A 14,555-nucleotide genomic window follows, 5' to 3' on the forward strand; every position below is an offset into this window, starting at 1 on the left:
AAAAGGTAAGATTTAGGCCCAATCCCATTTCTCTCACTCGGCCCTGAGGACCCTCCAGTGAGGTCCCTCGATAGAGGAGTGCCCTCCGCCGGTGGAGTGCAAAGTGGAGATGGTTTGGACAAGACTTGCAAGGTTCCACCCCTGTCCAGGAGATGGCGGTAATATTAATTGGCTGTAGACCTCAGTGACGTATTGGTCTACCTCACATGTAAACAACTTGAGTCTCAACCTGCAGTGTGTCAGTTGGAGAGTTCGTGCAACGTTAAAAATGCCCGCTACTGCTGTGTTATTACCGATTGCCTGAAAGCTCTTCATCTTTTCCGTGTCTCCAATCAACGGAGGAGAAATGTGCTATACTGAAGACAGCTTCGGCGCTATGTAGTGCTGATTCATCTTTACAAGGTACGTACACTCATTTAAAAAAAATGACCCGTTCGGTCAAATACAGAAAGAGTTAACATACAATGCACGTTCACATAATACCCTATGTTTGTGTAGACATAAATGGCAATCTACTTATTGGTATCTTAATGCCATTTTATGACATATAGTAGGGGTCTTGAATGTGTGACATGACGAAAAGTAAACAAACACAAGAACAGTCCACCTGACCCTTAAGCTGACATAATATCGTCACCAAACTTCCCTGTACGACCCAAAAACCTTAGTTCATAAGGAATTTAATTCAAAAGAGTTGTCATTGGATATAAAAAAGGTCATTTCAACATTTTTTCATGATGCTTACATCACAGTTAAAGCGGTCTTTTTCTTTTCTATGCCCACATTTATGTCTAAATTGTTTGTTATCTATTGTGTTCCAGAGTGGCTGTCCCATAAGCGTGGACAGGTTGGACAGGAATGTTCCCATCCTGTGCTTATGGTTGGATGTGGAGTCAGAACTCATTCAGGACTTAAGGTTGAGCAAGAAGGTTATGTGGGCCCTGCAGGAGCTGCTAAAGAGGGAACAGGGCCGTGGCTGGAGGTCCTGATCTACGTGTACTGGCTGGCCCACGCTCTGTCCTACCGTGTGGTGTCACGGGTCTTCAGGGTTCCCAGGTCCACCGTACAAAGAATTGTCCACAGTTAATATGGAATAAATTGCCCAAAAGCCATATTTTAGGCTCTTTAAGTCAGACCCACATTTGCATTATGTGCTTTTCTGCATTACTATTCAATAAACATCTTCATTTTGAGTAACACCTTGGTGGTTTATTTCATAATGATGTGAGATACTGTGTGTGAACTATGTGACTGTTGGACAGAAAACAACTACAAATCACTCCAGCTTAAATAATAGTTTACTTTCAGAAAAACAAACTCACATTGGGCCAAAATACATAATAGTAAATAAATAATGTGTCACAAATTTTAACAAAAATATACCAATACTTCCATGAAGCTGGGAAACACAAACTGGAACTTCATTGAGTTCTTAATAAAAAAAAATATTTTCCTTTTATAAAACAAAGGGAAACATTGCAGAGATGTCACTGTTCTGGAAATTTGTCCACGAGCTTCCCAAAAAGGACAGGAACCGCTCAGTTTTGGCCACAGTTTCTTCGAGCCTTTTCCTCACTCCGGCAGACTCCACTTTCAAAAAGTCAAGGAGTGTATTGTGCTTCCTTTTTTTTCTGGGTGATTTGGGGTTTGGCGCCGGATTAGAAGGTGCCAACGACGTGCCCGGTGGTGTGGATGGCGTGGTAGCTGTGATGGTGACCAGCTCTTCCACGGGACGTTCTACAGTGGCCTTTAGGTTGGGTGGAAAAAACAAGAATTACTTAATGCTGATGTATTATACAAAAACAACTGTGTATAGGGTGCTCAACAAGTTGATGTGAGACAGGAAATTATAGGATGTGTTCTGGATAAGTATTTGATAGTGAATAGATACACAAAATTGACATGTTATTCTTATGGCTGTATGAGCCTTCTATTGGCCAGCATCACATATGCTTTAGAATTGTCTCCACATTTGGACAACATTTTGAGAAGGTAATTAGTTTACTTAATATGTGTTTACAGAGAAGGCAGTGGACTATGTGATAGTAGTTTGTATCAACTGTATTTCCACGTGAAATTCGGAGACATTACTCATAATGCATGATGAAAACTAATGCATTCTGATCTCACATGAAAGAATCATATTGTAAATAAAACACGACACCCGAAATTGTGTGCAGTAAACAAGCGCTTATGTCCAGAACGGTATTCTGACTATGCTCCTTTAGCGACTGGCCATGTACAGTAGATGTAAAAGGACGACTCGTTTAAGATAAAAACAGGGATGGGCTGAACCGTGATTTTCTGCACAGTTATCCTACTTTACAGTTTGTAGCGTGAATATTTTTTTGCCAGCTCCCTTGGTAGATTAGTGCACTTCGTAAAGTAGCGATTTTGCAATGTTCGTGTTTTAACGCGAAAATACGATTTTCTATTGCATTTACGTCTAACTAAGATATCTCAATACATTTTGTTGCAAATACATGCGCGGTTGTGGAAAACTACTTACATTTGTGCGGTTCCTTTCCGGGCATGTTTGTTGATATTGAGAATTCGCAAAGCCTTCTGGGTAGTCACTTCGCTGCCAAGTGAGGTCGAGAGCCCCCTCGGTCTTGAAGTGGCTACGACATGGTTTGAGGGCACTTCTGCCTCGGTCTTGAGAGTATCGGGACACACCCCATTTTCACGTGAACGCGCAAACCGAGTGACTAGGGCACATAGCGAGTGAAAGTGCGAAGAATGGGACTCAGCCTTAAACTCCAACTTCTTAGCTTGTGTACAAATTAATTGAGCGTAGACATATCCTCACCATGCAAATTTCAATAAGAATGGCACATGACGCAACTTTCAAGCTAAACGCAGTCGAGCTGTCCGATATAGGACTTACTTTGCGAGCGTGATGCTAGCGTGTTTTTAAACAAGGGAGCGTGCGACCATGTCGGTATGACAAAGTCTCTTTCCCATGTTGAAGGAAGTAGACTTTGATGTCGTCAGGTATAAGGAGAAAGGTGAGGACGGTTATGTTTTTTTAACAGAGCTGTTTACTATGTTGCGAGCGTGTTGCTAGTAGCGTTTTGCTACCCTTCACAGGCACGGTTTGGGATGAAAGTTATAATATTATTATTAAAGCTTTGAAAACTCTCTTGGTGTACCGTCTTTCTTTGTAAATATGTGTAACCATGTATAATATGTATTTGCAACTGTATATTTTTGTAATATATTTATTTTAGAGACTTATTCTGATATGTTTTGTACGAGCAAATGAGAAAGAAGGGGCGGGGCGAACGCGGGCTGACGGGAAGTGGAGTAAAGGTGAGACGTGTTTTGGGACGCGGCCGACAATTGTGGATAAATATTTTTCCCACCCTTACCTTTGGAAATATACACTTTGCTCCTTGGATTACTTTCAACGGGCACCTGGACTCTGCAAGTCTGCATTAAATGTTAAGTACCGGTATAATTTTCCGTTCATTTTGCCGGCTGTGTTTTTTGGACTGTATCGGGTAAGGGTTAATTTCGTGTTTGTATTGCGTTTTTTTTTTCAGTGTGGGCGCATGCGGCTAATATACAGGTGCGGCTTGTGTATGTACAAAATCGTTTTTTCTCCTGAAATGTAGTGGGTAAGGCTTATAATCAGGTGCGCTCTATAGTCCGGAATTTACGGTATACTTACTGCAAGTTGCCATCCATATCTATGATTGGGGTTGTGCTGTGTGGTTATCATATATTTTACAGGCCACTTGTTATTCTGATTTCTTTTCACTCAGCTTTTTTCTTTCCTGCTATTTTCTACCATCAGACTGCTTCTCGGAACAGCATTTTGCTATTGTGCATTAGGTGTCACTAGTGAGATGTCGAAGCTTCAACTTCATACCGCTAGAGAAAATCCCAGCTGAACTTGTCTATTTTATTTTTTTGAGTTGTGTGTGAATCTGTTTGCTTGCATGTTGGACTATTATCATGTGGACATAAGGCTGCCTAGATAAAGGTGACATCCTTGGATTGTATTGTGATTGGTCATGAATTGGGAGCAGCAAGCCAAACTTCCTGACTTCATCAGTTTATAGGACAGCGGAGAAAATCATCAGGATTTCTCTTCTCCATTCAGGACCTTAGCCAGAAACGCTGCCTATCCCGAGCCACAAACATTATTAGGGACTCTTCTTAATAAAGAATTCTAAACATATATACATTTATACATTTATAAAGGATTTTATATGACTGACTCATAATGCAATGAAGATTTTCACTGAGTGGGCTTTAGTTCAATGTACAAGGTCAGGGCAGGCTGTTCGAAATGCATAATATTTTGTCTAGGGAATTTTGATAACAGGACTCGTGGAGGAAACGTTGTTTTGGGAAGCCAGACATCAAGGCGCTCGTGGATGAGATTGTGAAGCGCAGGGGGCTTCCTTGGCACGCCCATGGGAGGAGCCGGCACACCATCTCGCGGGGAGACGTGGGCCAGTAAGAAAAAGCTAAAGGACAGAAGAAGGCTTCCCACAGACACCAACGTCACTTCGGCTGTCTTCAATGGAGTTCACTTAGTTCTTCTGTTAGGGAAAATGAATCTGCCCCCGTGTGGAAATCTCGGCTTCCTGGTCATTTTTCCCTCAAGAAACGAGCACGCATGAATTGTTGCGTGAATGTAGTTTGTGTTTGGTTAGTAAAATGATCTGCATTTATGTAGCGCTTTTCAAGTCAAGACTTCCCAAAGCGCTTTACAGTGTGCTTCACATTTCCCAATAGCGGTCGTGCAGCCATGTAAGGCGCTAACCTGCTTATTGGGGGCATTGGGGGTTCAGTGTCTTACCCAAGGACACTTTGACATGTAACACGGAGGGAGGAGCCGGGATTCGAACTGCGATCTCTTGATCCCAAGACGAGCGCTCTACCTCCTGAGCCACTGTCGCCCCCCATGGTAACTAATTCGAACAATTTGGTAAACGGTACATTTTGATAAATAATTCCAACATCACCCCGATCTACTGCCGTAAAGAAACTTAAACTTCCTTGGAGTAAACCTGCCAGTGTCACGATGGATGGATCACCAAATTTAACTGGTAAAAAAAGCATTGGACTGTTAAAAGCAATGCAGGGTAGAATAAAAGAAGAAAACCCTTAGCAGGATGTTATTTTCCTTCACTGTATCATCAATCAGGAATCACTGTGCATGTCTTTATTGCAGCTCAACTATGTCGTGAATCCCGTCATAAAACCTGTGAACTTTATACCCGCAAGGGGACATCGTCAGTTCATCACGTTCCTGCAGGAAACTGAGGTGGATCGTAAGGACTTACTTTACCATTCTTTTGTCTTTTGGTTAAGTTTGGGCAAAGTACCTTAACGCGAATAGGCCTAAAAGAGGAGATAGGTGCATTTTTCGTGGGAAAAAGGAAAAGGTCTACAAAATATGTATGCTTTACTGAAAAAGCCACATTTTCAAACCAGGACAGCACAGAAGATGCCGTCCTTGTTTCGTCTGCCCGTCGAAGGTCCTGTTTAACTGACCAACACCTCGGATCGATCCTGAGACTTGCCACAACAAAACTGACTTAGACTTTGAGGCACCGACAAACCAGGGAGATCAAGAACACCTACCACTGAAAACGAAGGCGAGCTTCTGTGTTCATTCAACGGAGATTCGATCAAAATAACTTTCAATGTAGATACATTTGGAAAACAATTTGTACAGTGGGCCTTACATTTTCATTATTTGTTTGCATGTTACAGGTCATTTCTGGCATGTAATTTATCGTTAAATTTCTTCCATTCGTACGTGGTCCAGACAAAATTTCAGAACGCAATGTGGCACTTCATTCAATATAACCTAAGTTACTCAGTGTTAACATGAATATGGGCTCCCCAAGAAATCTATCATGGACAGGTTTCAATGGACAATGCCTAATGAGGATTTGAACCAGGGACCTTTAGATTTACTGTCTTAGGCTAAACTAACTGAGCTCTGTTGATTCAGATTTACATGAGGTACAGTGGAACCTCGGTTTTTGAACGCCTCTCACTTCGAACAAATCGGAGTCCGACCCAAAATTTTGAGAAATTCTTGCTTCGCTGTTCGGTAGAAAAAATCGGAGTTCGAGCACCGGTAATGCGTGAGTGCGTACGCTAGGGTGCGATGCTGAGCGGCGTACGGGTGTAGATCGCTGTTTTCCTGACCAACTGTTATTGCGTGCGGACGTGCTTTGTTTTGCTTTCGCTTTTAATATAGGTGTACGAAGTGTTTCAGCCCCTAATTACGCCTCCGAAGAAAGTCAGTGCAAGCAGCAAAGTTGCTACAGGTGAAAAAAGAAAAGTAGTGCGTACAACTATTGCATTTAAGAAAGAAATAATACCAAAATATGAAGGAGGTGTGCGAGTGTCTGATCTTGCTAGGGAATACCCCACTGTCCACCTGCGCCTTCTGCTGACCACCACAAAAGAAATCCTATTCATAATAATTTTCTTTATCTTTTTTTTTTATTTTTACACGTTCATGTTAGCGTAATCTTTCGTACGGAAGATTACGATTAGCCTGGGTTAGCTTTATGTTTACATTGAACATTCAAGGTAAACATTCAGGGTGTTGGAACGGAGCCCAACTTTCAGGGTGTTGGAACGGAGACCCCTTTCCAATGAACCGCTCACCACTTGTTGTGGAGACCCGGGTGCTAAATGACTTGTAAACCACCTGATTTTTTTATTTTTACACGTTCATGTTAGCGTAATCTTTCGTACGGAAGATTACGATAACGCAGACGTACGATTAACCTGGATTAGCTTTATGTTTACATTAAACATTCAAGGTAAACATTCAGGGTGTTGGAACGGATTAAAACCATTTACATTATTTTTAATGGGAAAAATGATTTCGGTGATCGAACAAATCGGTTTTCGAACAGGGGTCTGGAACAGATTATGGTCGAGAACCGAGGTTTCACAGAGTTCACAAGGTTATGCGCTTGTCTTGGGGTCAAGAATTTGCAGGTTCAATTCCCGGCTCCTCCGTGTTATATGTTGAAGAATCCTTGGGCAGGACACTGAATCCCTAATGCCCCCGGTGAGCAGGTTAGTTACCTTGCATGGCTGACGCTGCTATCAGTTAGTTGGATTTTTTTTTTCATTATTTATTTTTAGGTATTGTAACCATTACTATTTATGAGCACACATTTTATATAACGAACGATAAGCGACAAATGCCCATAAGTGTCAGTTATGCAGGATACGACTTCGACTGAGAAATTATTTAGTAAGATGGCGACCCCTGCTGATATCGGTGTGCCATGGCTATAGTGCATTTTACCATTGTGAAGACCAAAACTTGATGTAATCCCATGCTGTATTGCAGTTTACTCATCACAGTTTGGCTACTTTGCTATTTTTTACCGTGCATTGTGTTCTGCATTCTGATTGGCTAAATTGTCACCCGCCCCTTTTCTGTTTATGCTGGTGGGCTTTATAGGCAGAGAAGGATGCTTTTCTATTGCCAACGACTTCTTGACCCGCTAAACTTGACACCTGCGTTTTTAGCGCTCCTTATTAGCTTACTGGAGCTTTATCACAAACGTTTGATAATGGAAAAATGTGTTTTCTGTAGAAGGGCAAACATAACACATTCTTAACATTTTCCAATAAATAAAGATACAGTATGTGTTGTTTTCCTTATGAGGCTTATATACGGCTTTTTATTTCTTGCGACATATTTTTGGCGGGTTGGCAACTGAAAAGTAAATGCAGTTTTCCATAAAGTCCACATGATGACAAAGTATTATGTGAAGTAAGTGGATCTCGTCCTTAATCAATACAGTTGTGCAATATTGCATCATGTTTAACTTTAAAGTTTACAGTACGGGAGTTATTTTTTAAAAAAAGTGCAGTACTTGTTTGCTTGACAAATACCTGAACCCATAAATTGGGTTTATTTTTTAGTTTCCGATGTATAAAGTTTTTGGATAAAAAATAAAAGATAAACAAATAAATCCACTGGGTTTCTACCATATATTTGGCTAACCCGCTACCTTTTTTGGAACGCAACCTCTGTAAGAAAGCAAGGATTACTGTACACAGTTACAATGGGAACAGAACATCTGTGCTGGCAAGATACCTGATTGTGAAGGTGCCAAGTCTGATAATCTGCCTCTGTGCACCTTCTGTTGAAGATGGACTGGAAGTCTATTTTCACCAACTGCCACTCTGAGCGATGACTTGCATGGCCAAATATTCTGGAACGCAGTCATGCATGTGTTTAGATTTGAAGTTGGCAACGAAAACTAGTGCTGGAGTACTGCTGGAGTACATACTCTGGAAAGAGAGAGCCATTAATGTTGTTTTATGAAAACATGAAAAACAAGCGTCTCCCTCATCCAGTCTCTGTCACAGGTCGTCTAACTGCAATTTTCCTCAAAGCTGTAGCCACTTGTCCCGATTTCCCTCCTGTCAGGACTTTCCCTCGTCACTATTTAAACACTCTATTGACTTGGCTCTGTGCCAGTTTGTTGCCATCCTTGTCACGCCCCAAGCACTCCTGTCCCCAACCTCTTGTTATTCCAGTCCACCAGACCCTTGCCTGCCCTTCTGGATCACGGGTATCGCCTGATGACCTCTTGGAGTGAGGCCTTCTCGGATTGGGTTTACTGAAACTCCGATCCCTTGCCTGCATCTTGGACCAGGATTGTTGCCTTGCTACCTGACTTCCTGAATAAAGACCTCGTAACTACACCCCTCTGTTTTCGTACACTGTGCTTCCGCAACACCCAAGTGGGTCCTTGACATATAGTTTGTGATTGGGAATAGTAAGTTGACAAGATGTTCAGGGAGGAATTGCTTCTTTTGGAGGACTAATAGATTGCTTAGAAACAGATGCAAATATCTTTTTCAAGGTTGACGTGAAGGGCTCGCAAATTTGTGGTTTGTGTCCTGGATAAATCTTCACTCACGTCATAATTAACGTCTCTTCTCCAGGCTCTCCCAGCACGCCATCGATGAATAGAGGTGTACTGGTGAAGCTGTACTTGTTCCACTGTCGTCCTTCGTCAAAGCTCAACCTGGGAACACAGACATTAATTATATTTGGAGCCTCACTGTGCGAACAAACTCATAACCCTAGAAAATGTCTCATGAGTTTATCTCATATTCAGCAAGGACTTCAGTGGTTCACTCAAATAAAGATAGACCACACATAGTAAGACTGTATAAGTCAGAATAACTTGAAAATCGTCAATGCAATTTTTTCCAGATGTTTAGGGAGTTTGCGCAACAATAATAATGTCCCCCAGTTAGATGATAAACTCATTAGGTTTTGTTTGAGGAACTTATTACTCTGGGTTTCATCTCCAGGAGTGAGTCATCTTGTAAGTGATTGCGTCACTGTCGCCATGACTCACCACAAGTGTCTGATGGGAAGCGGAGTATGTCTTATGGCAACTAAGGCTCCTCCTTGGTCAAGATAGAGTACTGCATACTCTTCTTTGAAGATCTTCACAGGAGAGACAAAAAAGAAATCTTTATTTAAAAAAAAAAAAAAAAGCTCGGTGGTCTTGGGGGTATGGCGCCTGCCCCGAGACTGGGAGGTTGTGGTTCAAGCCTCGGCCGAGTCATACCTAAGACTTAAACATTGGTACCCGTTGCCTTCCTGCTTGGCGTTCAGCATTAGGGGTTGGAATTGGGGGGTTTGGTCACCTAATGACTCCCAACACCTCAGTTGGGTTGAGCGAGGGGGCTGGGAATCCCCTCCTCTAAATCAATCTCCCAAAAAGAGTCAGAAATGACTCTAGCCACCTCCCACTAGGGGGATATGGCTGTGGTATATATATATAATATAAAAAAAAAAAAACTTAAGCATACCATTTGTCTCCCACCTGTCTTTGAACTTCCAATAAACCTGTTGACGGTTTCCTGAGTCATTGCTAAGTTTACTCTGTTTTATATCTGTTTTTAACCACCAAAGGACGATGTATAGGATTCCAGTTCTTTATTTTGAGTATTCTGATGTTTGTCTTCCTTGCGCTAAAACGAACCAGTGTAGGCCTAGACTCCACGAGGCCACAAACCAGAGCAGGTCGCGACACATTTTGTACTCCAAGGTAAACCAAAACAAATATTTCACAACAAACTGTTTTGGTGCAGGAGCAAATAATATTAATTTTTGACATGCTATTAAATATTTCCTCTCCTGTAAAAAGTTGATTGTTGTAACATTGCAAGTTTTTCATTCGTTTGTGTGCCTGTACATTTTTCCTTTGAACTGATCAAGCAATAGTTTTCATGGACTTTAAATTTGATTACCGTATTCTGCGCACTTTATTTTTTTCAAAAGCTGACCATGCGCCTTATCAGCTCAATAGCCTAGATGGTAGGGCGCCCGCTTTGAGACTGGGAGGTCGCTGGTTCGCGCCTCGGCCGAGTCATACCTAAGACTTATAACATTGGTAAAATGGCGGCGCCCTCTGTTGGCTGCGGCTGCATCGGCTCGCTACAACGAGTCAGGTGTATCGACATTTCGTTCTTACAAAGAATGACAATACAAAGGAAATTATTATTATTATTATTATAATACAGTGCGCCTTATATATCGATCAATATTAAGTCGCAAAGTTTTGCAACTAAGGCAAGCAGCCACCAACTAGGTTTTCCCCCGAAGGCGAAGTAGTCCGCGGTGTATGTTGGGATATATATACACCACCGTTTCATTTCCTAACCAATGTGTCAATCATCATTTGAATCAGTCACTATTGGCTAAAGTTATTCGGAGGTAAAGGGGGCGGATCCTTTTTATCATTTACAGGCTCGCATAGGCTAAAGCGGGGCAAAACAAAGCCCGCAATTGGCCGAAAAAGATGAATGTGAATCACACGTTGGGCTGCACTACGGCATAGAGAAAACATTTTTTACTATTCTGTATTTGTAAATATTTTACTCTCCTGGATTTACTACACTCACGGTTGTAAGAAGACCATGGTTACGTATCATTACTGAACGTGATGGCTGCAAGAGAACTTAGGTGAGCTATGCGGCTTTATATTTTCCCGGTATCTTGTTTTTTGATATTTGGAACGATGCATTTGAGCGATTGGTAACATCGTACAGACACTGTTTCCGTACATGTCTGAGACACGTATTTGCTTCTTTGCAAGCTTTCGGAATGTTAAGAGGGTAATAAGTTTGACTGAACTATATGACTGTTTTGTCGACGTTCCCATTGTAGCGCCTTATAATCCGGTGCGCCTTATGTATGGAAAATATAGGACCAAAAACAGTAAAAATAATACACATAAATTGATATGTAGCCAATCTGAATAATAATAAGACCAAATAGGTTTTTCATACTGTTTCCCTGCTATCATTATCTTAAAAATAAACGTGGAGCCCCAAAAAATTTCTTTTTTTTTGCTTGTTTAATGTACTTTCTTGTCATTCATTTGAATTGTTGTTGAAATTTGAAGTCTGCGCATACAAATACATTTTGCGACAAATAATTGGTTTTATGATTTCTCATCCAACTCCTTGAACCAAATTAGAACGTTATTGTACTTTGATTTATGTTAAATGCTGTCCAGTCCTAAATTATTGGCCTTTGTTCAAATTAATTTCGACTCTTGTGTTTCATCTTATAGTTTTACCACTCCTCGAGCCTTTAATACGATGGAATGAAATGAAATGATCTCTCATCTCATCTCATCTCATCAGCTGCACTGCTTATCCTCAGTAGGGTCGCGGGGGTGGTGGAGGCCATCCCAGCAATCATCGGGCAGTGGGCAGGGGACACCCTGAATTGGTTGCCACCCAATCGCAGGGCACACAGGGACAGACAACTCGCTTGCTCATTCACACAATTTGGACCGGTCAATCCACCTGAAATGCATGTCTTTGAAATGTGGGAGGGAACCGGAGTGCCCGGAGGAAACCCACGCAAGCACGGGGAGAACATACAAACTCCGCACAGATGGTAGCTGGATATGAACCCACACAGGTGGTTCCCAAGACCTTAGAACTGTGACGCACACGCGCTAACCACTGGGCCGCCGTGCTGCCCGAAATAAAATGATCTGCATTTATATAGCGCTTTTCAAGTCAAGACTTCCCAAAGCGCTTTACAGTGTGCTTCACATTTCCCAATAGCGGCCTTGCAGCCATGTAAGGCGCTAACCTGCTTATTGGGGGTATTAGGGGTTCAGTGTCTTACCCAAGGACACTTCGACATGTAACACGGAGGAGCCGGGATTCGAACTGCGATCTCTTGATCCCAAGACGAGCGCTCCACCTCCTGAGCCACTGCCGCCCCTCTGCCTTACAGCATACTGTAGATGCTACAGTGTTGCAGTTGTTGTTTTTCATGTTAGTCAATTTAGATTTCTTTCCACATGTTGTGGCCCTTTTTAGCCACTAGTATATTCATTGTGCAATTAATATACCACAACAATCATGAGCATAATGATACTACACATTGAACGTAGGTTTCCTCACCTCTCTCCAGGTGTTTCCAGCATCCGAGGTAATGTACACACTGACATTCCTGTTGGTCAGCTCCGAACCAAAGGAACCTTTCATGCAAACAAATGACAAATGTGTAAATGAGGAATCCTAGCGCAAGATGAATACAAATTCATTTTACCTCTGGTGAGGACACAACAGTGCGCAATACCAGATGTTGCCACATGGAAGTGCAGATGGTACATCAACATATCACGTCCTCAAACACATTTTTCCCAATCATCTTTCTTTCTAATTGACACTAAATGTACATAACTGGATATGTTAACTGCACAAATGGAGTTTTCAAAATCGTATGGTGTACATTAGCCAAGTAGCAACGGAGACTTATGAGACACAAACAAGCATATGTCTTAGAGCATATGTTTATGGGAAAACTCAATTAAAAATGTTTCAGAAAACTAGCGGGTCAAACAAGTTTTTTTCAGCAATAACTGCATTAGTAGGCGCATCATAGCTTGATATAAAATTATTGCACTGCTTTCAACGATGTGCTTTAGTATCTATTGCACACGTGTTAAACTCCCGGCCCGCGGGCCACGTCCGGCCCGGCGTGTAATCATATCCGGCCCGCAAGACCATTTTACATTATTGTTATTAATGGCCCGTCAATATGAACAACACCGTCTCATCCCTGGACATCCTATTCTGATGTTTTAGTCACTGTACCCATTCTTTCATATATGACATATACTATATTATATACCAGGGGTCGGGAACCTATGGCTCACGAGCCAGAAATGAGTACCTATGGCTCAGAGACATATTTAATTGCATGCAAATTTTCTCCATCTCGTTCAAAACTTGAGCCATTGATCCTGCTCAGATACACGCAAAGCCAAACCAGAGCTGAACCAATAAACCAGTACTTTTCAGGATATATAGGGCACGTTTTGACTACAATTTACAGTCAAAGTGTCACACAAAAAAAACTCGTTTTGGCTGTACAACGCTAAAGAATCCTTTATATAAAAGCTCACTATATAATCTGTGTTCAGTGTTCAGATACTTTTTGATGAATCCACGGAACAAATTGTAAATATGCCAAAACACCGGAAGAGAACTTAAAGTTATTTGATTGGGTGAGTGGGAGGGATGGGTGGAGCTGTGCAAAAAGCGCAAGCACTCCCTCCCATCTCTCGCCCTACTCCATCTGCGCCAAAGGTAAGAACATCAGGCTCCCTGTTCTCAGAATGTTTCACGTTTTTACAAAATAATTTGTGTAGCATTTTCATATTTTTACTTTTGACAGGAAATATATTAAGGAGTGCAAAATCTTTTGGGACATTAAAGTTTTAATACATACATTGACATAGGAGCAAAGGAATTTGAATGTTATTTTAAGGTTAAGTTGTTTAAGTTAAGTTCTAAGTTGTGTAATTTAACAAGATATTTTTATTCACTGCAAAATAATAAATACTGTATAAGTGATTTAAGGTTTAAATTTAATACTCTTGAAATGAAATGAAATGATCCGCATTTATATAGCGCTTTTCAAGTCAATGACTTCCCAAAGCGCTTTACAATGTGCTCCACATTTCCCAATAGCGGCCTTGCAGCCATGTAAGGCGCTAACCTGCTTATTGGGGGTATTAGGGGTTCAGTATCTTACCCAAGGACACTTTGACATGTAACACGGACGAGCTGGGATTCGAACTGGGATCCCTTGATCCCAAGACGAGCACTCTAGCCTCCTGAGCCACTGCCGCCCCAGTCTGTCTGTTTTTATTCATATTTATGTTCCAAAAACAATCAGTTTAAGTGTGTTCAATAAATGTTTATCCTGGTTGGCCCGCGACCTTATTTGTGTTTTGAATTTTGGCCCCTTGTGCAATTGAGTTTGACATCCCTGATCTATGGGGTGTTGTTATCGTCTTTTCACTTTGGGCTGGTGATGTCTAGGAAATATTTAAATGTAATATGCTCTTCCCCCTGAGATTTGATATGCAACCTCAGTGGAACTGTTTAAAACTAGGCTTAAAACACACTTCTATTCTATAGCAGTGTTTTTCAACCAGTGTGCCAGGGCACACTAGCATGCCGTGAGACCTTGTCTAGTGTGCTGCAAG

The 14,555-nt window shown here is 41.6% G+C and overlaps 1 protein-coding gene and 2 long non-coding RNA genes across 5 annotated transcripts in view; 1 reads left to right on the top strand and 2 right to left on the bottom strand.

Moving 5' to 3' along the window:
* Positions 1-14,555, bottom strand: part of sorcs1 (sortilin-related VPS10 domain containing receptor 1) — a 134,333-nt gene that overhangs the window by 50,172 nt on the left and 69,606 nt on the right. For both annotated transcript variants that reach the window (XM_088341622.1, XM_088341621.1), the window contains exons 12-15: positions 12,460-12,536; positions 9,381-9,472; positions 8,934-9,041; positions 8,102-8,219 (exon numbers count right to left, since the gene is read on the bottom strand). In XM_088341622.1, the coding sequence (XP_088197748.1) occupies positions 8,102-8,219; positions 8,934-9,041; positions 9,381-9,472; positions 12,460-12,536 (395 nt within the window). The remainder of the gene's footprint in view (positions 1-8,101; positions 8,220-8,933; positions 9,042-9,380; positions 9,473-12,459; positions 12,537-14,555) is intronic.
* Positions 17-1,197, top strand: LOC148360724 (uncharacterized). Of its 2 annotated transcripts, XR_015851092.1 has the most exons (3): positions 23-158; positions 236-402; positions 822-1,197. It is a non-coding gene; the product is annotated as an uncharacterized LOC148360724 (long non-coding RNA). The 2 variants fall into 2 exon arrangements; XR_015851091.1 differs by having other exon boundaries at positions 17-402.
* On the bottom strand, positions 1,281-2,746 carry LOC148360725 (uncharacterized). The gene is made up of 2 exons (XR_015851093.1): positions 2,510-2,746; positions 1,281-1,747 (listed from the first exon to the last, which is right to left on the bottom strand). It is a non-coding gene; the product is annotated as an uncharacterized LOC148360725 (long non-coding RNA).

This window comes from Urocampus carinirostris, chromosome 8, assembly GCF_059441175.1.
Source record: "Urocampus carinirostris isolate Australia breed hairy pipefish chromosome 8, RoL_Ucar_1.0, whole genome shotgun sequence".
In the NCBI taxonomy this organism is placed as follows: domain Eukaryota; kingdom Metazoa; phylum Chordata; class Actinopteri; order Syngnathiformes; family Syngnathidae; genus Urocampus; species Urocampus carinirostris.